Source organism: Balaenoptera ricei, chromosome 14 (genome assembly GCF_028023285.1).
Source record: "Balaenoptera ricei isolate mBalRic1 chromosome 14, mBalRic1.hap2, whole genome shotgun sequence".
NCBI classification, from domain to species: Eukaryota; Metazoa; Chordata; class Mammalia; order Artiodactyla; family Balaenopteridae; genus Balaenoptera; species Balaenoptera ricei.
The window spans coordinates 67,086,109-67,111,216 of NC_082652.1; the positions used below are offsets into that span (position 1 = coordinate 67,086,109).

At 48.8% G+C, this 25,108-nt stretch overlaps 1 protein-coding gene across 3 annotated transcripts in view; it reads right to left on the bottom strand.

Annotated features, from left to right (window-relative positions):
* ST8SIA5 (ST8 alpha-N-acetyl-neuraminide alpha-2,8-sialyltransferase 5) overlaps window positions 1-25,108 on the bottom strand; it is a 67,394-nt gene that overhangs the window by 21,197 nt on the left and 21,089 nt on the right. Inside the window, exons 2-3 of one of the 3 annotated variants that reach the window (XM_059895368.1) lie at window positions 17,480-17,587; window positions 1,006-1,098 (exon numbers count right to left, since the gene is read on the bottom strand). The exons of 1 other annotated variant lie outside the window; for it this stretch is intronic. In XM_059895368.1, coding sequence (XP_059751351.1) covers window positions 1,006-1,098; window positions 17,480-17,587 — 201 coding nt within the window. The remainder of the gene's footprint in view (window positions 1-1,005; window positions 1,099-17,479; window positions 17,588-25,108) is intronic. One more of the 3 variants, XM_059895369.1, reaches the window with a different exon arrangement.

Genomic DNA, 25,108 nt, shown 5'->3' on the forward strand with positions numbered 1-25,108 from the left:
GCACCCAGCACTGCCGGCTCCGAATCAACTGTACTTCTCCCACATCGGATGTACAGTTGTCCCTTGAACAGCGCAGGGCTTGTGGTCAGCCCTCCCCGGCCACAGATCCTTGGCATCCTCAGATCCAGCCAACATCGGACCAAGCAGCACTGCAGCATTTACTCTCAAAAAATGTCTGCATGTAAGTGCACCTGCGCAGCTCAAACCCATGTTGTTCAAGGGTCAGTGATAACTATTTTCAAATAAACATACATCCTACCATGATTAACAGGACACAAATTCCTCTCAGTTCATGGCAGTGCTGTGAGGGAGGCACATACACACTAGTGAGTCCAGCATGTAATGCGTTTTCCCTCACACAGGCTGTCAAAGAGCCACAGGTGATACACTGCTGGTGGGGAGTGAGGAGCACAGTTCTCTTGCTATTTGTATTTTTAAAAAAAAGAAAAAGGTAAAAGACATCCACCCATGGGTGCTGGTTTATGCAGACCCTCTGGAAGGATGCACGAGGATACATGGGTGGCCTCTGAGGGGGAGACGGGAGGTGGGTAGCTGTGGGAAGGGGACTTCTCACTGTATATCTTTTTGTACCACTTGAATGTTGTATCTTTTAAATAATAAAAAAAAAATTAATGAATAGCAAGAGGGCAACGCTTAAGCCACAAAGGACTGAATTTCAGATAAGAGACTCCTGTGCCCTCTTCGATTTCTATGCAAGAGGAGCCCAGTGATGATAGTCATGGAGGCTGGTCACCGAGCCGGGGACTGGAACGCCCAGTCGCCAGAGGCAACCTTGCAAACTTGGCATTCTTCATAAAACACGAACAGTCATCCCTGCGTCGCGCCCTCCAGAGCTCTCCGCATGCCAGAGGCCCCGGGGAAGCACCCTAATTCTTTCTCTGTAGTGATGCACCAAGTTTCCACTTTCCTTGGCCCAATCCCTCATCCCCCACCCGACCCTGCCTTGCCCGTCCCCACATGCACCGCCCACCCGGCCACACTCACATGGAAAGCACCTTCACTTCCAAGATCTCGTGCCTCAGCTCCAGGCATCTCGTGGAGTTATACTCAAAAGGGCCCTCGTAAAATTCAAAGTACCTGGGGACCAATAGGGACAGAGGTTACTACGCAGAGAAGCGGCCAGACTTTCAGGGACCTGTCGGGGCTCTTGTTGTCGGGGGGCGGGGGGCAGAGGGGTGGTATCTGGCCAAATTAACAGAGCACACCAGCCCACCCCAGCAGACGACCTGATGAGGGTCTGTCTCCAGGACTGCTGGGGCCCTCTGGCCTGGTCGCTTGGTGGCTGATTACTCTCAGCACCCCCATCAACCTGGAAGTATAAGCATGAACCCACTTCAGTAAATCATGACACGCAGAGGCAGGTTTGGTTCCACGTGGTGGCTTCGGAGGAGAAAGAGGATGCTTTGGGCATGTTCTCATTTGCGGTCTTCCTCTGACCGGTCATGGATGGAGGCAGCCCTGGGAGCCGGGGCAGTGAGGCTACAGGCCTTCAGCTGGTCCTGCCCTTTCCTGCTCTTTTCTCCTTTCTCCTCCTCTTGGGAAAAATGTCACACAACGACAGCCACAAGCATAGCTGAGAAAACACAAGCTGCTTTTTCTACTATAAAAAGCATTTGTTTCCATTAGCTCACTGATGCCCATGCTCGCGCTGTGACTAGGTGAGACTCTTTCTTTCTCCCCATTTGGCAGCTGAGAAAACTGAGGCTAAACAGGTGGCACTCCAGGTGGTGCTGTCAGTGTAGAAGGGCCCGAGCCCACTCCCACACACCAGCTGGCTCCAGGCATGTCAGAGCCACCTCACAGTAGCTCCTGCAGCTTCATGCAGAATAACAATAGCAATTTCAGCCAATACTGCTGAGCCCTCGTCATGGGCCACGTTCAGGGCCCGGCACTCTACGTGGAAGCATTCACTTTTCTTTCTTTTTAATTGAAGTATAGTTGTTTACAGAATTATGTTAGTTTCAGGTATACGGCATGGTGATTCAGTATTTTGCAGATTATATTCCGTTATAGGTTATTACAAGATAATGGGTATAATCCCCTGTGCTATACAGTATATCCTTCTTGCTTATCTATTTTATATACAGTACTTTGTATCTGTTAATCTTATATTCCTAATTTATCCCTCCCCCCTTCCCTCTCCCCTTTGGTAACCACAAGTTTGTTTTCTAAGTCTGTGAGTCTGTTTCTATTTTGCATGTACAATCATTTGTATTATTTTTTAGATTCCACATATAAGTGATACCATAGAGTATTTGTCTTTCTCTGTCTGACTTACTTCATTAAGCATCATATTCCCTTTCAATCTTTATTACTAGCCCACTAGGGAAGTGGTCATCACAAGCAGGCTCTGGGAGTTAACTCACTTGCCAGAGCCATGTGAGTGGGAGGTGGCAAAGCTGTGCTGTGAACCAGTGCATACGGTCAAGACTGCTCTTGTCCACCCACTTATGAGGACAGCTGGTATCCCCTGGAAAGTGCCCTCTGGCCTCCCATAGCCGCACCTGACAGTTTGCACCAGCCCACGGAACATCTGCCTGCCTAGGGGGTGGGGGAGTTGGAGGTGGGGGGGAGTCGGGGGGAGGGTTCCCACCAAGGTAAAACACAGTAGTTCACTGCTGGACTTGGCCACAGAGGCAGAAGGGGCCTCCAGGGCAGAGGCCAGGTGCACCCTTTCCTCACGGCCTCCCTTTCAGAAGATGCTTGGGCAGATTAAGCTGGGAGGGTGGGATCCTGTGACAGCCCAGAATCAAGAAGCCTGCAGGGTCAGCCTCTCTAAACTTGGGGCAGTGGCCTCTCGACAGGTAGCCCTGGAGAACAGGAGGTGGGGATGGAGCCCCAGGACTGCTGTTGGGCACTGCAAGCCACAACCAAGGATTTAAAATAAAGTCAGTCCCTGAGCATTTCCCACAAACCTCCCAAAATGTGGCAGCAGCTATTTCACATATATTCTCACTAACTTATGTAGACAAACTTATGTCTGTGCTGCTTTAGAAATATTGAGACATTTATCCAATAAATTGGCTTCTTTTTAAAATATCGGTATTTTAAATAATTTTAAAATATAATTTAATATTTAACACTTTAAAACTGTTATATTTGTAAATATTTGTTCTTTATCATTTTAATGTGATTTAAGTTAATTTTTAAAATATTATAATTATATATTTAAGAAATTTTAAATAATATTTTAGAATATTAAAATATTTTATACAACAAATTGGCTCCTATTTATACAAAATAAATCCTCTCCTTTCTCTCATGTCTTAAACGAATTTAAGCAGATTTCATAAGAACTAGGCACTGAGGATCCCCAAAATATCACACTCTCCTTTTTCTGTTTCCCTTGTGTTTTACAACTCCTTTCTCTGTCTTTCTCACCTGGCAAACTCATATTGATCCTTCAGTACCCAGCTCAAATGCCCCCACTTCTGGGAAGCCTTTTCTAACGCTCACTCTCAGGGTCCCTCTATACATTTGGCCCTAATTAGAGCAGATACCATTGTATCATAATAGTCTGTTTATATATCTATTTCCCCTTCCAAATGAGGAGTATCTCATACACAGGGAATTTGTCTTTGGTATCTCTGCACATTTTGTACTACAGAGACAAGAAAGCTAAAAACTACATTTCCCAGACTCCCTTGTAGCTAGGGTCCTTGAAGCAATTTAGGTTCAACAATCAGTAGCATAAGACTGAGTCAGAGCCATGTTCTAGAAGAATGACAAAGCTCAAGGTATTGTTTTGCTGGTGCAGAACGTGGCAGAGGTGGCATGGCTCTTGGAAATTGTAGTGGTGGCAGCACCTTTGCGATCATATCAGAGGCAGCAGCTTCCACGGTGGCCCAATTTCACGATGCAGTCTGCAGAGACATTCCTGGAAGCTAGCCTAGAGTCTTTCTTCAGCTTTCCCAATGATTCTGTGCTAGCTCTACCCTTAATAAATCCCTTTCTGCTTTAACTAAAATGGATTCTGTTATCTGCAACTAAGAACAAGGTGTCAGCCTGGGGCTACAAAAAAGTCCATGACCTTGGCTCCAACTCATGTCATTTTTCCAGTCACATAACAGTAAGTGAGGTCTGGTGTCTTATCACAAAGATCATCATTTGCAACCAGAACCAGTGACACGAAGCCCTTTGGAATCCACTGGGTCATCTGAAGCCATGATCTCAGGATGCTACTAAGAAAAGCTCCAGATTATAATGATGCAGAAGATAATTAAGAGGAGGCTTATCCTAGCGTTCTCAGGGAGTTGGGACACTTGCAGACACATCTAGGATATGCCTCTAAACCAGCTGTGTGGCTTTGGGTAAATCACTTCCCCTCTCTGGGCCTCTTTTTTCTCCTCCTAAAAATAATCTGAACGAGGTGGTATCTAAAGTCCCACCCAGCACTTAAATACAATCCCCAAGTTTCCCTCAGTTTTTCCCACTTACTAACCAAGCCAGAACAATACTATGAATTAATGATCCACAAACAGGAGAAAGAAACTCTCAAAGGAAGTTAAAACCAAGCAGCACCACCCTTTGATCAGCCAACCCCTCCACTGCCTTCACAAGGCCATCCTGGCCTTACCTCTGCCAGCCTCCACTCAGTCTTCCTTTTTCCTGAATCCCCAACATCACTCATATGCACATCACTAGGCAGTTCAATGATTCCAAATGGTCTTGTGTAGTGTGTTTAGTGGCTATTAGGTGGAGAGGATTTCGGAATAAGGTTCACATCCTTGTTTGCCCCTCATTAGCCACCTTAGGCCCATCACTTTCCTGAGCCTTAGTTTCTTCATTTGCAAAATCAGCATTAAAAGTGCAGTACACTTGTGACAGGGCTGAGAGAAGAAATTGATGAGACTTTCAGAGAAAGCACTAGTACAGTGCCTGGCACACAGGAAGTGCCCAAGGCATGTCCATTTCCCTTCTTTCCCTTTCTCCTGGCGTTAAAGGGCAAGAGCTGCCAGTGGATGCCCAGGGAGTCGGAGACATGCTTACAGTCCCTCAGCTAGTTGATGGCAGAGCTGAGTGAGAGACGAATAACTCAGGAAGTTCTCCACCATCTGGATTGGCTGCCATCCTCCTTCTGCTGCTATTAGTAAACCCCTCCCCTACCACCCTGAGGATAAAGCCCATGTTGAATTCTGCTTGGACGTGGGGATGTCCCTGATCACCCATCTCTGCTGCAGACTCCATGGATTAACTATGTGTTTCTGATGCTTTGACATCTGGGGCCTTGCTGGCCCTGGAGAGACTGCCTCTCCTAGAACTAGTCAATTCCTAGAGATGGTAAACAGCCCATGAGCACACCTTTCGTATGCAAACCAAGCAATCCAGAGCTTATACTCCACCACCACCACCACCACCACCTCCTCCTCTCACACTTAGGGCCACTTATCCCTCTGCCCTAATCACCCCAAGGCCAGCTGCCAAACAACTAGGGACAGCCCTCTGCCCCAGAGCCCACTGAAATTATTCACACTAGTCAATCTTAAGTCTGCATACCCTGCCGCATCCATTCCTTCCATATAGGCTTTGCCTATATGGCTCTTGCCCACTTTTCCCCTTCACTCCTTCTGCTTCTTGACTGACTCTGGTGCTTCCTGTGTGGTCCTACGTGGCATGGTGTGCTTCCTGTTTCTAGAGATCTGTAAGTATAAAAACCTCTTCCTTCATGACAGTCATTTGCATGTCTGTGTGTCTTACCACACGTGATGATAACAAATCCCAGGTACTCTGAAAACACTCCATGTGGTACCTCACCCACGTCATCAGAATCACTCCAGGCCTGGGTCTAAAGCCTAGTTTTCCACCTGAAGAATGGAGCTAATAGCCCTTGCTTCTTTCTCCAGCATATCCGGGCTTTGCTTTGGGGAGCTGTGCTGCTCCATCTCAGTCTTTAAAGACGAATGACTTGCGGAAATAAGACTGCAAGAAGCACTGCCACACGGGTCACCCCTCGGTTCTGCTTCTGACAGGAGGCCCAAGGACGGCATTCTGGAGGAAGCCACAGAAATCCCTTTTTGGTCTGGATACTGACCATCATGCAGACATCAAAAATGATGCTTAAATTTTTGTGTGTAATGGGAAGATGCTCGTGATAATGTTGAGTGAAAAAAGCAAGTTACAAAACTATGATCTCCAAAAAGAATTATGTATACATACGTGAACACATGGGAAAAGGGAAGGACTGTAACAAGATATTAATAGTAGGTTTCTCCCATCATTCAAAAAGAGGCATGTACCACAGTGTTCATTGCAGCTCTATTTACAATAGCCAAGACATGGAAGGAACCTAAGCGTCTATCAACAAATGAATGGATAAAGAAGATGTGGCACATATATACAATGGAATATTACTCAGCCATAAAAAGAAACAAAATTGAGTTATTTGTAGTGAGGTGGATGGACCTAGAGACTGTCATACAGAGTGAAGTAAGTCAGAAAGAGAAAAACAAATACCGTATGTTAACACATATATTTGGAATCTAAAAAAAAAAACAATGGTTATGAAGAACCTAGGGGCAGGACAGGAATAAAGACACAGATGCAGAGAATAGACTTGAGGACCCAGGGAGGGGGAAGGGTAAGCTGGGACGAAGTGAGAGAGTGGCATGGACTAATATATACTACCAAATGTAAAATAGCTAGTGGGAAGCCGCATAGCACAGGGAGATCAGCTCAGTGTTTTGTGATCACCTAGAGGGGTGGGATAGGGAGGGAGGGAGGGAGACGCAAGATGGAGGAGATATGGGGATATATGTATATGTATAACTGATTCACTTTGTTATAAAGCAGAAACTAACACACCATTGTAAAGCAATTATACTCCAATAAAGATGTTTTTTAAAAAAAATAGTAGGTTTCTCTGAGTAATGGGATTATGAATGATTCAAAAAACACTTTTCTATATTTTTATAAGTTTTCTCTTACTATTGGAAACCACTAACAAATGCCCCTTTAAGTCATGGATCTCTCTCTAAATATCTCAAGCTTTCCCTTGAGCTGCTAGAATACTGAGAGCAGCAGTTTCTCCAACTTCCTCAACTCCATTAGCCTCTCAAGGTGAGTTAGTCACTGTCTCTTCTTTCAATTCTGGAAAGACAATCTCTACCCACCTCAAAGGGGAGGGGACGCTGGCACCACATTCGGGCACCTCACAGGTATAAATAGTCCCAGCCGCTCAGATCAGGAGCCCAGCTCATCTCAGATGCCACTTGGCTTCTGGCAGCCAAGTCCAATGCTGGTGCCAGGCTGCATCCATCCTGCCCCCGTCTCTGTGCCCTCAGGAGTGTGGGGGGCATAGCTGGGCAGTGATGGCTGCCTGATCAGCAGGCGAGGGCCCCTACTAAGCGAGAAGACAAATGAAGACGTGACGGCAACGGTTCTGAATATTGGTTCCCCTCCTCCCACGCAGGCTTGGGCTCCAGCTTGGAAGGCTGAGGAGGCCTCGTTTCAGCGTGCCCAGGATCCAGTGTGCAGAGTCTGGCTCTGTCATTCCTCCCAGCCCCTCCACATGAGCCTGCCCCACAGAGGGCTCCTCTGTTCACCTGATCCCACCTCCAGAGCTCCTTCAGGACCATGGGATCTTCCTTAGGGGCCACAATACTTTGAGACCCAGAAGCCACTGGCTGGTACAAGATGAAGCCCATGCATTCAGCTTTCTATCTAATACGCCGCTTCATCCCCAGATACTAATGCTGTTCAAGAAAACAGGAGCCCAGGGCAGTCCTTGTGTCATGCAAGAGCACACCTGTTGGACCTCCTCCAGCCCTAGGAGTAGGGAAGCTGCCCCAGCTCAGCAATCTGAACCCCTGGGCCCCTGTCAAGCCTGGTGCAGAGTCTCAGAGAACCACAGAGTGGTTTATTTATCCCACACTGGGTAGGAACAGTGTGGGTATGGCACCTCTGTGTGAATTAGGAAAAAGCACCTTTTTCTCCACATGCCAGGCACATGGCTTGTCAAATGAGAGTGAGCTGGATTTCAACTCCACCTGGCTAGATACTTTTGTGCAGTGTCCACCTTGCACAACTGTATGTGGTAGCCTGATACTAGATCCTTTAACTTGGCCTCACTTAATCCTCCCAACAGCCCTATAAGGCAGGCATTACTGCCCCGGTTTACACCAGAGACTCAGGCTACAAGAGGTAAAGTAACTTGCCCAGGGTCATTCAGCCAGTGGATGGAGGCACTAAAAAAGGAACCTCACACTTTCAAGAGCCCAGAACCCATGTCCTTAGTCACCTCAGTGCAGCCCGTCTCCCTGACTGGCATAAGCCACGGTCATTTGGGAGCTTCTCAGTAAGCAGCCCCCTCCGCTTCCCAAGGCCAACGGCCCTTCAGTGAGCTCAGTGCTATTTTAGAGCAGAACAGCTGCCATCTTGAGATACCATACTAACCATGAGGGCAAACACACAGAAATCAAAGTCTGGAAATTACAGCCTGACACACAAAGGACTGGAGTGTCTTCTCAGATAGGTGCAGGGAGAGGCAAGAAGGGCTTGGCTGTAACAATAGCAGGTCACAGCTGCCAGGACACACTGCCCCTCCTGGGTGGTGGAGGGACCTGACTCAGACCCCTGCGTGGACCAGGGCCCTCTCTGGACCAGTGTCTCTTCATTTGTCCACAGGAATCCCCAGAGCTGTTTTGAGAAATCAGAACTGAAAGCTACATAGCCTGACGCTCTGAGCGCAACCCCTGATTGTATTGTGGTTAATCTGCTTCCAGTGTGAACCTCAGTGGAGTGTTATTCCTGGCACGGGTTAGGGGGAGGGTCAGGGGCAAAGCCTCATGCTGACACTGCTCCTCCCCAGCCAGCAGTTCCGCAGGGCCCCAGATCCAGTATCTAGCACATTCCCTGCAAGAGTACATACATGGCGGCTTTATTTTCTGGGCCAGACCAGGGAGCCCTAAAAAGCTCCCCTTTGTAAAATTCGGCTCAGCAGCCTGGAGCCTTCATGGGTCTAAAGTAGCTCTGGTCAATCTTCTACGCACATATTGTCACACAGCTCTTGGTGGCTTTGACTACCATCCCCAGGTGCCCAAGCCAAGAGCTGCTCCCTAGTAGCCCCCACCCACTTCATCTCCCCCCCAGTCTCGCCACTCCTCCTTCCTTAGGAGCCCTCTTCTCTCTCCCAGGGACAGGGATGTGAGTCAGTCTTCTTTCCTCTCCGGCTGGAATACTCTTCCTCACTGTGTGTCCTTAGTTACAATCTGCTCATCCATCAGAGGTCAGCCCAGGTGTCAGCTTCCTTTGGCAGCCTTCCCTGCCCTCCCTCCCCTGTGCCCACAGCCCCTGGGCACACCTCCAGCCCAGTCCTTATTATACCAGATTACGTGCAACTCCTCTGTTGCCTGTCTGTACCCCTCCATGGACAGCTTTTCTCCTCTTTCACTCACCAAAAACTTACTGATCCACTACCATGCGCCAGGTACTGTTTGAGGCCAGGATACAGCGATGACCAAACCAGACAAAAGCCCCACCTTCGTGGACTTCCATGAGAAAAGACAAAATATTAATTCAGCATAGAGTCAAGTAGTGATGAGCTCTATAAAAGTAAAGCAGGACAGGGGATGGGAGGGTGCCTGGAAGGGTTACGGGAGGCCAAAGAAGGCTGCAGGACAGCAGCAGCAGTGTGGCCAGGGCAGAGGGGCTGGTGGGAAGTGAGAGGAATCGAGGTCAGAGAGGTGAGCAACGCCAGGTCAAGTTGGCCTCACGGGCCACCCAGCACAGCAGAGCCTCCAAGCAGGGGAATATCATGATCTGATTTAAAAGTTCCCCTCCAGCTGCTGCAGGGAGAACGGTCTGTAAAGAGAGAGAAGAAACATGGAGACAGGAAATGATTGCAGCATGAGAAGATGGTGGGGAGGAGACGGACCAGGAAAGAGGTTAGGGGAAGAACCAGTAGGACATGTTGAAGGCAACGTTTAGAAAGTGAAAGAGAAAGAGAAAAATCAACAGTAAATCCCAGAATTTTAGCTTGGACAACTAGTTGGATCACAGAGCCCTTGAAGAAGGTGGGAATGATGGAGACAAATAGGTTTGGGTGTGAATCAAAGGTTCCTGGGCCATGTTAAGCTTGCTATGACTCTCAGACACCCAAGAGGAGATCGGTTAGGCAGTCAGATACACACGTCTGCAGCCCAGTGAGGAGGTCAGGCTGGAGATACACATCCCAGAGTCAAGGGACAAAGAACTCAATAAGATCTCCAGGACAGAGAGCAAACATAAGAGAGAAGAAGGCAGAGGATGGGCCTGCGGTCAGCTCTGACATTCAGCTGGTGGCAGGGGAGAAGGAGCCAGCAAAGGAGACCGAAAAGGAAGTCCTGTGGGACGGAGGAAAACCAGGAGAGCCCTATGACATGGACGCACAGAGCAGAGAGCATTTCTGGGACAAACAGGTCACCTCCATCCAATGCTAACAGAGGTTAAGGAAGAAGGGCATGGAGAAGGCCCCACTGATCTAGCAACTAGGAGGTCATCAGTGACCTTGAGAAGAACAGATTTGGGGGAGCAGGGAGGCAAAAGCCCCACTGGTGTGGGTTGATACAAGGCCAGAAGTAGGAGAAGCTGGAGGCGGAGACTGTGGAGGCTCAATGTGAAGGAGTGAGTGTATGCAGTGAGCTGAATGTGTGTCTCCCCAAAATTCATATGCTGAATCCTAACCCCCAAGGTGATGGTATCAGGAGGTGGGGCCTTTGGGAGGTAATGAGGTCATGAGGGTGGAGCCCCCATGAATGGGATTAGTGCCTTTATAAAAGAGGCCCCAGAGAGCTCTCTAGCCCCTTCCACCATGTGAGGACAGAACAAGAAGATGACAGTCTGCCACCTAGAAGAGGGGCCTCACCAGAACCTGACCATGCTGGTGCCCATGCAGGCTCAGACTTCCAGCCTCCAGAACTGTGAAAAATAAATCTCTGTTTATGAGCCTCCTGGCCTGTGGTATTTCATTATAGCAGCCTGCACTGACAAAGATAGTGAGTGTATGCAGAGCTGGCCGTGGGTAAGGTGGAGAGAATGGGATTCCCTGATGTGTGAAGGAAAAGCTGGATGAAGAAGAACAGGCTTAAGTGTTCTGTGAGGCTTCAAAAGGTAAACCTAGGAGCTCCAGCTGAGCGTGAGGGAGGGAAGGTTTTCAGTCCACCCAGGGAAGCCTGCGGTGGAAGACGGCCTCTTTGCGAGGCTCTGGGAGCCCCATTGCCCACTGTCCCACAGTCCTCATGGCCATCAAAGAAGGTGGTGTGGGCTACGCATGGCTACACAGAGTGGACAACTGGACGACCCTGGTGTCTTACCTTCCGAGCATCCCCTAAACTGATTACCAGGTGGATGCTGGTCCTCTCGGCCAGACCCCAGATCTCTTGTCCTTTCCATTCTCCATTTCTTTCCATTCTCACTCTTTTCTGTGGCCACCTGTCCGTGCTAAGTGACTGGTATAAAATTCTTGTTGACAGTCCAGGAGGCAGGAAGCACGGGAGCTGTGAAGAAGGAGAGGAGGGAGAACGGGCCACAGGAGCGAGGAACAGAGGGTTTGAGGAGCTGGCGGGGGGTGAGGAAGGGGTGAGGCCGCGATCATCTGATGTGGAAACCAGGCCCCGAGAGGGAGCACCTCCTGCCAGCTGTGAGCCCACCCAGGGGACTCCACCAGTGACTGAGCGAGGTGGGAGTTTCACAGAGGAGGAAACTGAGGCACAGAAAGGATCATGTAAGTGGTTATTTGCCCAGGACACTCAATTCAGACTAAACTAAGGGCCACAAAGCTCATGGAATGGCACCACCCGAGGAGTCTCAGGGCCCCAACAACCCTGCCTTCACAGTCAGCTTCTTCTGTCTGCCACCAGAGGCCCACATTGGGTGCGTGGGAGGAAAGGAGGAAGCAGTGCCATCTTGGATGGAGCCCAAGAGTTCCGGCTACTTATTTATTTAGGTCCTTTTCTGCAGAAGTGAAAACTGACCAGAAAGGCTTATGCTAAGCCAGCCTGCACCCACAATGCAGGTGTGCAGACCCCACCCCTCACAGCTGTCACCACACCTGTAAGTCCACCATGGAAAAGTCTTTCCCTTGGACTAACCCTGCCACCAAGGGCTCCTCTTTGAAATCCAGGACCCCCAGGAGCAGATGGAAGGAAGCATTTTTCAGGGATAACAATCAGGAAAACACGAAGCATAGAGGCTGGGGGTGGAGGGTGGGTGGACACAGAATATAAAAAGTGGGAAAGAGGAGAGGAAGGGATGAAAGACCCTAAAGATTGTCTTGCCTCTAGTGCTAATGACAATACTCGAAGAAGATATGCGCATAATCACCTACTTAGATCAATATGTCCATTTTAGTCCAGTCTAACAGCCAGGAGCTGAAGGTAGGAATAGACGGTCTGAGAGGACTTGGCAAGGAGAACCGAGGGGACCCAACCCAACCCAACCTTGGATGTCTGTCTGCAGCCAAGAAAGAAGACTCCCTCCGTCGTGCATGGCCCACTAGTGCTAGGACTCAGTCACACTGCATGGGGTGTGTTCCAGCTGCACCACCCACCACACCTGGAAGTGGGGACTCAGTTCCTCCTCTGTAAAATGGGGGCAATGACAGTACCCACCTCAAAGCTCTGCGTGTGAGGATTAACTGCAGTAATACGTGTCAGGCGCCCAGCCCCATGCCTGGCACACAGCCAGCCCCCAGTAGCACTCGGCCACAGGCATCACCCATCCACATCCAAGCCAAGTCTAGTCCCTCCATGGAAGCGCCTCTGACTTCTACATTAGGCTCCTAGAGCACTTGCCATCCGCATCGCACAATTATTCCGTAATTATACACTGTCTTGAAACAATTAGGGAGCAATTCAATATAGCATAATAAAGTGTTAAATTGAATTCAGTCTAGTTCCTTCCAGCTCTGAAATATGACGATTCCACACCCCATACTGCACAGTACATGCTAGGCACAACACAGACCTTGACCCAGAGAGAAAAGCTCTAGCCTTGATGCTTACTTGGCCTGCTGTTCTGCGGAGCGAAGAGGCTCTTGTGTCACCAGTTTGGGGCCTGCCCTTTACTCCTGTGGCTGGTGCTACCTTCCTCTGTGGAAAGTCCCCAGCACCCCAGTCAGAAGCCCAGCAGCACAGGGAAAATGCTGTCCTGGGAACAGACAGCTTGGGCGGGCGGCATTCTGGGCCAGCTCTGCCCTAGACCTCAGAGAGAAGTGTTCCTTGAGCTGGCTTTGCAAGCCATCTCCTGCCATCCATCTCAGAGCAGGGGGCCAAGGCTGTGTGCACCCTGGGAGGAGGGGCTGATGAGGCCAGCCAGCCAGGCCGCCTGTGGGCTGTGTCTGAAGCTGTCGTGTCCGGAGGGCCCTGAACTTGCATGCACAGGCAGTCCAGCCCAGTTCCCCAGGGTAGGAGGCTCCTCGAGGCTTGGGGAATGCCCGAGCAAACACAGAGTGGTTCATGTGCACTTGCTGGAGAGTTCTCTGCCTGCGTAATGATAGAAATAGCCCTCTGTGCAGACACATCTTAGAGTGAACATAGAGTGAAAGGGGCTATCAGGGAAGGCTTCCAGGAGGAGGCCTAGTGGGAGGTGGATCCCGGCAGGAGGACAGGACTGGGATATGGAGCAGGATCCATTTGGCAGAAGTTGAGTGAAGGCTTTTGAGCTGTGGCTACAAGCCAGGCTGAGAGTCAGCACCTGGGGGACTCCTGCCTCAGCTGTCCTCAGCCCTTGTGACCGGGGGACCTTCCCTTGGGATGTCCTGAGGCAGCGGAGGCAACGTTGCCTATCCACTTTGCAGGACAGACGGGTGCTGTGCCTCCCCTGCCCTGTAGGTGGTCACTGGTCTCGCAGGCAGCTGGCCGGGCTGGAGAGGTCAAAGCAGTGAGCTGACAGGACAAGTGCCCTCCCTCCCCTTCCCCTCCCCCATCTACCCTTTCCAGAATCACCATGCGCCGTGGTGGGGGTGGTTTGGGGGTGTGTAGTTCTCAGTCAGTTATTGCAAAAGTACATCATCTGCCTTCATTGCCTTCTATTTTTCTACATACCCCTCCCCCACTATCAGTTTCCCCTTTCCCACCCTGCCACCCAGAACTCTCAGACTTCCTTACTACCTGCTCTTCTCAAGAGAAAACATTCTCTGGTCATTCCAAACTGTGAAAGAGTTTATGATTCCAAAGTGTTTCCCTTTCCCAGGGATTAATTTTCAAAGACAGTGCCAGAAGACAAGGTTTAATCCAAAGGAACAAATCTCTAAGGGAGAATTGCAGGACACTGACATTGAAGTTTGCGTTCTTAACAATAGTCTTTACTATGTTCTTGCTTAATGCATTCTTCTATTCAATTAACATTTATTGAGCCACTGCCATACTGGGTGCTAAAAATTCAAAAATGGAGAAGCACAATCACTGTCTAGGTGGGGAGACAGAAACATAAACACATAATTTGAACATGATGAGAACTGCCTTCTAAGACCTTCCTGCTTGTTCAAAGCACCCACTTAAATAGAAGCATTGGCTGATTAACAATTATTCCTATCTGTCCACTAAAGCAGTTCTCCTAGGGATGCTTATTGGATGCTTTTAGATCTAGACTTGAAATCAATAAAGCTATATGTCAATGTATATTTTGTAACTCATACACTTTCCAGTTGGGTCTGGACTTCCCCCAGCTCATGTCCAAAGTGAAGACCTGGCCACAGCCTTTATGAGCACCATCTGGCCTGGATTTCCTTTGCGATCCTGTTTGGAGTGTTCCAGACCGATCATTTGGACCTGCTCCTTCTCCTTGTGGCTCCTGATTGAGTATTCAATTTATGAGTCATTTCTTTTTTTGCCCCTCTTTATCCTCTGTTATAAACGGTACCTCCTGACCTCCCTTCCAACAGTGTTAATAAAAAATGACATCAGGTGTACCACATTTCAACATACCACACAGCTACGGATGGCAAACTATGGCATGCGCTGAATTATTCAGTAGGTGAACAATACCACAAAGCTCATCCGTATTCCAGGCACGGAGAGTTGTCCGCTGGGATGATGCACTTTCACTCTGCAGAGCCCTTTTCACAGTGTCCCCCAGGCCCTGCACGTCTGCTGCCAGGAGCTGTCCTGTCCGTCTTAAAGAAGGCAGAAGCTGCTCCCACGCCAAAGAAAAGAATCACCAGCACACAGGTCAGTTCTAATTACACTAACCATTATTTTCTACACGTGTGAAATACATACTGTGTTTTCTCACATATGTGGGGAGTTTGGCGGTCAACTGGAAATTGGGATATGAGTTGGAAGTGTCCCAGAAGAACTTGGAATGTGTGGCCATCACATTTTTTTTTTTTTTTGACCATCACATTTATTCAGTGGCTAAGGGAGCTCTCGGTCAAATGGCGGCTCTCTGGAAGGAAATCAACTCAATTGGTAACAATGTTGAATAAAGGGCACCTGACAGATGCCAGAGGTGTCTCTGGCCCTGAGGGACCCCAGGAGACAGGGAAGGGAAGGCTGGCCTGAGTTGCTGAGAGAGGGAGAGAGGATAAAGGGGAAGGGAGATGAGAGGGAGGAGGAGAGAGGCAGAACACAGGGACTGAGAAAGAAAAGTGGACAAAGAAAGGGTAACAGGAAGAAAGGGAGAGGAGACACTAGGTGGGGTGAGATAGGTAGAGAAATTAGAGACAAGATTGCAGGAAAAGGGCAGAGAGAACAAAGCTGCTGGCAGGAGGAAAAGTTAGAATTCGTGCAGCCCCTGCCCAGGACATCTGCCCAGAATGGCCTCCCAGGGGCCTGCTCTGTCTTGCTCAATTTGTTAGCACCTTCTGGCTCACCTCTCAGTGAGCCCTTCAAGGAGTCCTTCCCAGGGAGACACCTGAAGACTTATCTAGACCACCCCCCATCTGTGTGGGCGGGTCACACAGCAGAAGGACCAACATTGGAGGCTCAACATATGGAACAGACAGCTCTGGACTTGTCACTCTCACTAGGTGACATCCCAGGGGCCAAGCGGCTGGCCAGGGCTCCCACCACGCATATGTGGAAAGAACTGGGCTCCTAAAAGGCCAGAATAAGACCCTGATCCCAGGCCACGGCCCGAGGCCGCCCACCACACCCCAAGGCCTGTCTGTGGACACCTTCCCAAATGGCTTCTGACACTGGAGCCACATCTGTTCTTTTTCAAAGCACTGAACAAAATCATAGGCATTGAGGTCCCTGAAAAACATACTACTTCTCCTCTGCAGGGTCGATTTGATGTTTTGGTGTCAAAATTAACAGCAATGAAAACTCAGGCCTCTTTCCCAGGGAAACTGATCTGAAAGCTAGCCCATACTCATAAATGCAAAAATTAAGGAAACAAACAACTTAGCCCCAGGAAACCCTTAGCTGGGGAGTTCCAACCACACCCAGCTCCAAGCAGAGAGAGCAACCCATCTTATCAGAAAAATTCCCCACAATGCTCCGCCCTGCCCCCCGCAATGAGTGTGCCCCACCTGAGAATATTCCATTTTCATTCATTCTACAAATAGTTCCTGAATTCCTACTCCTGAATATACAGAGTGCCCTTAATTACTTATTTAACTCCAAACACTACAGCCGATCAAGAAGAAATAACCACGTGATGGTATGAATGTCAATTCTCAGCATCGTATCTTTTTTTTTTAATAAATTTATTTATTTTATTTATTTATTTTTGGCTGCATTGGGTCTTCGTTGCTGCGTGCAGGCTTTCTCTAGTTGCGGCGAGCGGGGGCTACCCTTCGTTGCAGTGCGTGGGCTTCTCATTGTGGTGGCTTCTCTTGTTGCAGAGCATAGGCTCTAGGCACGTGGGCTTCAGTAGTTGCGGCACGCAGGCTCAGTAGTTGTGGCTCGCGGGCTCTAGAGCGCAGCCTCAGTAGTTGTGGCGCACGGGCTTAGTTGCTCCACGGCACGTGGGATCTTCCCGGACCAGGGCTCCAACCCGTGTCCCCTGCATTGGCAGGCGGATTCTCAACCACTGCGCCACCAGGGAAGCCCTCAGCATCGTATTTGATGAAAACATTCTTCCCCAGCTAAGGTCAGCCTCACAGATGGGCAGAGTAGGGATGGCCTGTGCAGTGGGATTTCAGAGGAACAGGGAGCCCACGACCCTCACCCAGCCCGATTTCACCCCCACAAACCTACACACACCTGTGGCCTGGTATCCGGAAGCCTTGCAGCAGGGGTGGAATGTTGCCCCCATCTCAGATGGAGGCTGGAGACCCAGACTCCCTCTCCAGCCCCCATCCCAGCCCCCACCCCAAAAGAGAGGGGCCCACGAGTCCCTGCTTTGTTCTGGCTGGGTCCTAGCCCTCAGCCCTCCTGTCAAAGCAGACAAGGCAGGATCCCAAAGTGAGCTCTGGGCCACTGTGCTGAGACTGCTTCTTCCCTGAGGGCAGCCCTGGGGGGTAGGCCATGGGGTAGGGGACGCAGGGTCGCCCTGGGATGAGCTTCCCCCTTCCCTGGTCGTTCGCCGGGGTCTGTACCTGGAGCTGGAGTCACTGCCACTCTGCACTGCTGGGTCGTCCATGACATTAAAGAGCCCCGTCCAATTGGCCAGCTGGTCACCACTCTGCCAACCAAACTGGAGACCTCTGGCAAGAGAACGAGGCAGTCGGTACTCATGCTCATGTTCTGGGTAAGCCCATCACCAGAGAGTCACATTCTGGCGCGTGCCATGTGACACCTCGCCTTGATCACGCCTAGTGGAGACGAGAGAGGTGTCCACCCAGCAGGATGACGGTAATAAATCACAGCCCTTCACAGTGTTCTCTGCTCGTCTACATCCGTGCCCTTACTTCACCTTTACAGGCAGGGCAGGGTTACACATTGTACACGCAGGGAACCTGAGGCTTAGCGAGATCAAGGTCGCAGAGCTCCCCTACCCCGTCTGGTGCGCCCTTCAATTCCGCCTCCAGAGACTCACACCAGAAGAGCTCCAGCTCGCCAGCTCCTTGCCTTCCCCAGAGGCCCCACACACGGCAAAGCTTTTAATGAAATCTAGTTTTCCAACTCATAAGGACACACCTCCTGGTTTAAGATGATGGACTCAACACACATGGTCCTCTTCGCTCCCTCCCCCAACCTGACTGAAAGGACAGCAAAGGCATAACAAGGGCGTGAGCATGGATGGAGAGGAGTAGCAGGGGCCAGCGACAACATTTTGGAAGATGCAAAGCAGATGAGTAAGTGCCTTAGGCCAGAGACAGTGGAGCCTTGACCGCCTGTAAGAAGTAAATCTATTCTCCATGCAGGACGCGGGAAGGCTCGGGAATTCACGGCACCCGGGCCACTGAAGGTTGCAGGATGGAGCCGTGGGCAGGAAAGTTGCTTCAGGTTTATAAGGAGCATTAAACACTCCCCACCTCCACAAACCCAAGTCCCCTGCCTTAAGCCCAAGCAGTCCGGGCCTTCTGCCTGCCCACCCTGCAGATGGCACTCTTCATATACCGAGATACCAGACTAAAAACAGCTGGGCTGACCTGGAAGTCAGCTTACTGAGCACCCCTGGTCCCAGCCACCCGGCCCCCACAAAGGTCTGGGCATGGATGGGTTTCCCGGAGGGAAGCTGACCAAGTCAAAAGAGAAGGCTACAGAGGAAAGGGCTGCTGCCGCCCCATCAATCTGGCGCTGCTGACATTGGGGGCTGCACAGTCCTTGCTGTGGGACTGTCCTGTGATCCTCTGGCGAGCAGCACCCCTGGTCTCTACTCTCTGAGGCCAGCAGCTCCTCATCCCCCACCCTCCTGCCGTGATGACCAAAACTGTCTCCAGACATCACCAAGTGTCCCCTGTTGAGACAATCGACCTCGTTAAGAACCACTGCCCACAACACGGAGCTCCAGTGCACCTTCTAGAATTTTAAAGTCCCGTTAAAGACCCTGGTACGTGGGGTAAACTTTAACTTTTAAGAAGAGAATAAAGCAAACAAAAATAAAACAGTTAAACCCCTAAAAATAAAGCCCTCTAATAAAGTCTCTACACCAAGGGAAATGGGGCAGCGACAGTGGTTGGAGCTGGGCTCTGGTCCACCCGGATCAGCCACTAATGAGCCGAGTGACCTCAGTGAAGTCTCTACATCTCTCTAGGCCTCTATTCCCATCTTTCAAGTCGGGAGAACTGTCTCGATGTCTCCAAAGTTCTTGACCGAAAGCTTTACAGGGCTGAGCTGTGTCCTCAAAGGCAAGACCAGGTCACCTCCCGCCTGCGAGTCTGCCCCATTTCCAGCCAGACGCTGGGCGGAGGACGCCCTTGGGGCCCCGTGAGCAGAAGCTGCACACATGAGGCACTCAATCGATGCTTCTGCCAAGTGACTCCGATTCTCTTCTCACACTCTCCAGCCTCCTCGGCGGAGCGGAGCCGGCCTGGGGGAGGAACAGGCACAGCTCACAGGACAGAGCCCGAAGCCACAGCAAAACGCCTGTCCAGTTCTTAGTATTCAGGGAACAGCAGCGCTCCACTTGGTTCTGGCTCAAGTTCTTTATATATTTATCTATTCATAATATAAATATTATATACGTATAATATATAAATCTATCTTATATGCATTTATAAATATATTGTAAACATCTATAATATAAATACCTTTATTTATTTATCTGTTATGTTTCCTTTCAAAGAGATATTTCGAGGTAATATTGCAAGGTATTTCTTAGAGAGAATTTGGGTTTGGTTTATGAGGAAGGGAAACATTTACTGAGCACCTACAGTGAACCAGGCCCTTCACATACATTATCTCTATTCCAACAACAGGCTAATGTGGCAAGTCCCATTTTCTGCACTTATAGGTGATGACATGTGCAGCTCAGAGAGGTTTAGTAACTTGCCCAAGGCCACAAGGCTAACAAGTGGCCAACCTGAGGTTTAAACCCAGCACTTTCTGGCTTTCTCACTGTAAAAACCTTTATTCCAAAAAGCCTGTACCAGACTGTCTATAGGCCAAGAAAACAGTAGTATTTCCACCTGGGATTGTGAATATTAGCTGGTTCACAAGCATATTCAAGCAATTCCCAGCCCAGCACTCAGCTAGGAAACTCACAGGCTCCTTAGAGAGAGTCTGGCCAGTGAGACTCGTGTCCACCGAGTGCACGAGGGGTCAGCCAGAAGCACTCTCACTCTCCCGCCCAAACTGGCCCCTGTGAGACCCGGGTGTTCCTTCACAAGACAGTCCTCCCAGGGTTGTAGAAGTGACAGACTACTAAGAAGACATCAGCTATTACAATATTTAGCAGGAACTATGACACAGAAAGGTGTGCATAATAAATTCAGTGAAAAATGCAAGTTATAAAAGGGGATATGCATTAATGATCCCATTTTTGTAGGGTTTTAAACCGTAAAGCTGGTTATCTTTGAAAGGGAGGATTCAGGTTTATTCCTTCTTTCAGTTTAGCAACATTTTCTAATTTATCTCCAAAAAACCTGATTGTGTAATTTTCAAAACCAATATATTTTACACAGTAATTTGAATTCTATTCCTGAGCTAAGTGTAAGAATTGTCCATTATTAGCCAACGAAACACCAGTGAGGAAAAGGTACGTGGAGATATGAAGGAGGATAACAAAGGAAAAAGAAGCTTTATTCACTCATTCATTCATTCATTCAACAAAAATCTATTGAGCATCTACTCTGTGCCAGCAACTGTGCTGGGGCCTGGGTCAGGACCCCAAGGTGAGCAAACTCATGTTTTCTCAGTGCTTACCCTACAGCTCTGGTGATTACACAAACACACATGAAAATATGAGCAAACAAGATAAAAAATATTAGCAATCAAGTGCTACAAAGGGTGCTCTGTTTTTTATGTCTAATTTATTTTAAAAGAGAGGAAAAGATTTGAAATACATAGGGCAGAATGTTAACATTTGTTAACATTGATAATCCACAGTCGTGACTACATGGTTGTTTGTCACATTGTTCTCTATCTTCTTCTCAATTTGTTCATGATAAAAATGTGTTAAAATAATTTTTTTAAAAACCACAGTGCAGAACTGAAATCACAGAACTTGGAGTCGCTGCAGGGAACTTCCTGGGCTGTGGCAGCCTCGAGAAATCTTTGCACCTTGCTGGTGAAACTAACATTAAACGTTGCCTTAAACCTGGGGAAATGCGACATGTAAAGAATTATTTAAACTGAGTTATTCAAGACTGGATTCAGATATTTTAAGGCCCTGAGCACTGAAAAGCTTAGGGTGCCACTTCACACCTTGTACTTACTTAAAAGTTCTGTGACTGTTAAAATTCAAATAGCTTCGGTCTAGATTTTCTGATTATGAAATCTGTGATAGGCTCACTGAGGCTCAGCTTTACTCTGTTGTCGCTGACGACAGCCCTGCTTATCTAGGTCTCCTGCTGTGTAACCCACAGTCATGTCTGTTAACCCCTGACTCTCATGGCAGTAATTCCTGCAGCCGTCGGAGGGTAGCAAAAGCGGCCCAGGCTTCCCAGAGTCAACTGCCAGGGGGAGTTTCAGGGCAAAAGACAAAATCATACATTGGAGAAGCAATTTAAAGACAGACAGAAGTGCCCATGAGAGTGGCATTACCTCCATTGATAATATCCTCCAAAAATTATGAAGGGTTACTAAGATGTATGGCAGTGAGTTAAAAAATATATGTTCCAGGGTTAGGACTGGCAGTCCAATGGTTAGGACTTTGCACTTTCATGGCTGGGGCCCCGGGTTCAATCCCTGGTCGGGGAACTAAGATCCCACAAGCCGCACAGCACAGCCAAAAATATATATACATATATGTTCCAGGCACCGTGGTAGGTTTTTCTTATTTTGAATCCTCCCAACAGCTTGGAGGCGGGTATTATTATCCCCCCATTTCACAAATGAGGAAATTGAGGCTCATAAGATTAGATTCATAATCTGCCCAGAACCTGGAAGGAGCAGAGAAAGTATTCAAGTCCATCTGATCCCAAGGCCATTGCTTCTTCCTCCCCTTTTGTCCCCATGCTTTTTACACACACACACACACACACACACACGACTTTTCTATTATCAAATATTCTACAAAAAGATTTTATTGAAGTATAGTTGATGTACAATGTTATTATATAAGTTTCAAGTGTACAACATAGTGATTCACCATTTTTAAAGGTTATATTCCATTTACAATTATTATAAAATATTGGCTGTATTCCCTGTGTTATACAATATACCCTTGTAGCTTATTTTATACATAATAGTTTGTACCTCTTAGTCCCCTACCCCTATCTTGCCCCTCCCCTCATCCCCTCCCCACTGGTAACCACTAGTTTGTCCTCTATATCTGTGAGTCTATTTTTGTTTTGTTATATTCACTAGTTTGTTTTATTTTTTAGCCTCCACATATAAGTGATATCATACAGTATCTGTCATTATCCAATATTTTTAACTATTTATAAATTTATATTATTATTATTATTATTTTAAGTATTAGAGCTGCTGCCTTTGCTGTCAATCATTTAGTGATAATATTTTTCTATAAAACAAACCATAGACTATAGTAAAATGAAGGAGCTTGCTTAAATATTCTCTGAGATCCTGCCCCATTTTGATGGGAGACCCAGCGTCACAGATTCCTAACCCGGGACTTCAGCACTGGAGGAGGCCAGTGGAGATGGTTTATGGGGCGGGGGTGTGGTACAGCCATAGCCCTCCATTCACAGTGTGTAGGTAACTGCACCACCTGTCTTTGCACACAGCAGGCCCTGGGGCCAAGTGTCAGGAATTGCCCCCTCAGATGTCGGAATCACCAGAGACGTTGAGCCAAAACAGGCTGAATCCGTTGGGTGCAGGGCACTGGGCACTGTGGACACTTGGGTTTCCTTGGGAAATCGCACCCCTGATGCCAGAGCCCAGGACTCCAGGCGCTGAGTGCCCAACCCAGTGGGGCACTGGGCCTGCAGCCCAGATCACGCAAAGGCTGGCCGGGTGCCTCCGGATGAAATGGCGTCTGCATCCTGTCCTCACAAGCCACCTCCAAGGAAGGCCGTGCCTCCTCGGGCTCTGCAGGGGGAGACTGAAGCCACTGTCATTTCTACATTCCCCAGGTCAGTAGAGGATGGGAAGGCACCAACCTCCGAGCCTCATCTCCAGTCTTCACGCACTCCTATGCTCCCTCAGAGCTGGCTCCCTAAGAGCCATGCCAGCAGCACCCCTCCTCTGTTCCAGAACCTTCCAAGAATCCCCATCGCCAAAGGACAAGCTCCAAACCCTCAACTCAGGCGCCCTTCCAGCAGCTGCCTGCAGCTTTGCCTGCAGCCTTGTGACCCACCATGGCATTTCAACTCTCACGCCTTTGCCCTTGGCATTCCCACTCACCCTCATCCCATCCCCCACTTACTCGAATCCCACCCAAACTTCAAAGTCCAGCTGAAGTGTCTTCTCCTCCCTGAGCCCCCTGGCCCAGTCAGCACTCTCTCATAAGCCTTTCGGGGCCACACATTCTGCCCTGAGTCACTGGTCCCCTTTGCCTACCTCTCTGTGTGTCGTCCCTACATGCTTATAGCCCTTTCTAGAGAAGAGACGTGTATATAAACCTGATGTAAAATTGTCTTACGCAAGATCCCTTAAGCAAGCAGAGTGGGGAAAGGGGGCTGACTCGGGTACCTTTAGGTTCTAGAACTCCAGGATCCTGAATCCCACCCTCTCCAGGGTCCCTCTTGAGGAAAATTAAGAGCAGGAGGTTTTCACGTCCCAGGAAAGAGGAAGAAACAAGGCAGGGTGGGGGGACACACTCCAGATGGCTCACTGAGTCCAGCCCTCCTGGGGCGGGTAGAGGGGTTGTAGACACAGAGGTGTTTCTAAACTCTCACCCTCCCAGGCAGGGAGAGGCTGGCTTTGAAGGGCAACTGGCTAGGGGGCCTGAACTGGCCTGGGGTGGGGTGTGAGGGGACCAGAAAAGCAGAGCAGAGGAGGCAGGGCCAGGGCTCGGCCACGTGCCACGTGCAGTGCTCACCTCAGAAGCTGCCAGTTCCCAGTTCTCAGACACTGGAATGGCCCAACTGCGGGCCAGCCTTTGGTGGGATTTCGGGCAGCAGCAGCAGTTTGATGAGGGAGACATTCCTGGGTGAGAAGGCGATCCCTCCCAGTCACACGTGCCTGCAGCCGCCTCATTCCTGCCTCCAAAGATTCCCGGATAGAGATACCACCAGAGCTCACCCCCTTTTGCTAACTATGTGACTCCTGGCATTTCACCTCTTGAAGCCTCAGTTTCCTCGCCTGTCAAAGGGGAGAAATAATCCTCGACCTAAGGATATAAACAGTCCACAAAAGCAGATATATAAATTCTAACAAACGTATAAGTGCTTAAATCTAATAACATACAATTTAAATGCATGTAAGTCAGTGTTCTGTTCCAGAGGAGACAAGAAAGCTGCTGGAGGACCAGGTGAGAAGGAGTCTTACTTTCCACATCCATACTCTTTTGTGCTTTTTGAATCTTACACATGCAAAATCAAGGTAAATTGTGGTGTGGGTTTAATCTCACTAGTAACCAAAGACATGCAAATGAAAGTTATGCAATTCTTTCTTTTTAACCTATCAAGTTGACAAAATACATGTAATGTTGATATCTAGGGCTGGTCATTGGTGTCAATCACCTTTCAGGAAGAGAATTTGGGAATATGTATCAGAGGGTATTAGAATGTTTATACCTTCAGTCCCAATGATAACCCTTCCAGGATCCTCAGGAAATGATCGAACTTTGATCTGATGAAATAAAATTTATATTTTAAGGCAGGACAAGAAAAATTAAACATAAAATTATCTCTCTCTGTTTGTTTGGGCCTTCTCCCTCCCTAATGTGCAGGGCGCAGCTGCATTAATGTGCAGAGCTCCTCAAAGATGGGAGTGCCTGCTCAACCATAAAGGTGGTTTTTTTTTTCTTTCTGCTGAAGCTAGCAGTGTAACTTCTTAAAAGAATAGTGTTCTTTCCCACTTCTGTAGGGGGTCATGGTGACTTGCTCTTCGCTTTGTATGTGTTTACGTGGTCTATGTATCCTTGGTGAACTTTATGTAAAATATCAGTATGTCATTTTGATGTACAATCCTTTGTCTCAGAAACGTATATGACTGTGCCTTCGACTTCTAACAGGTGGAACAGTTCTCAGAGCTTTCTGAGAATCTGCTTCCCT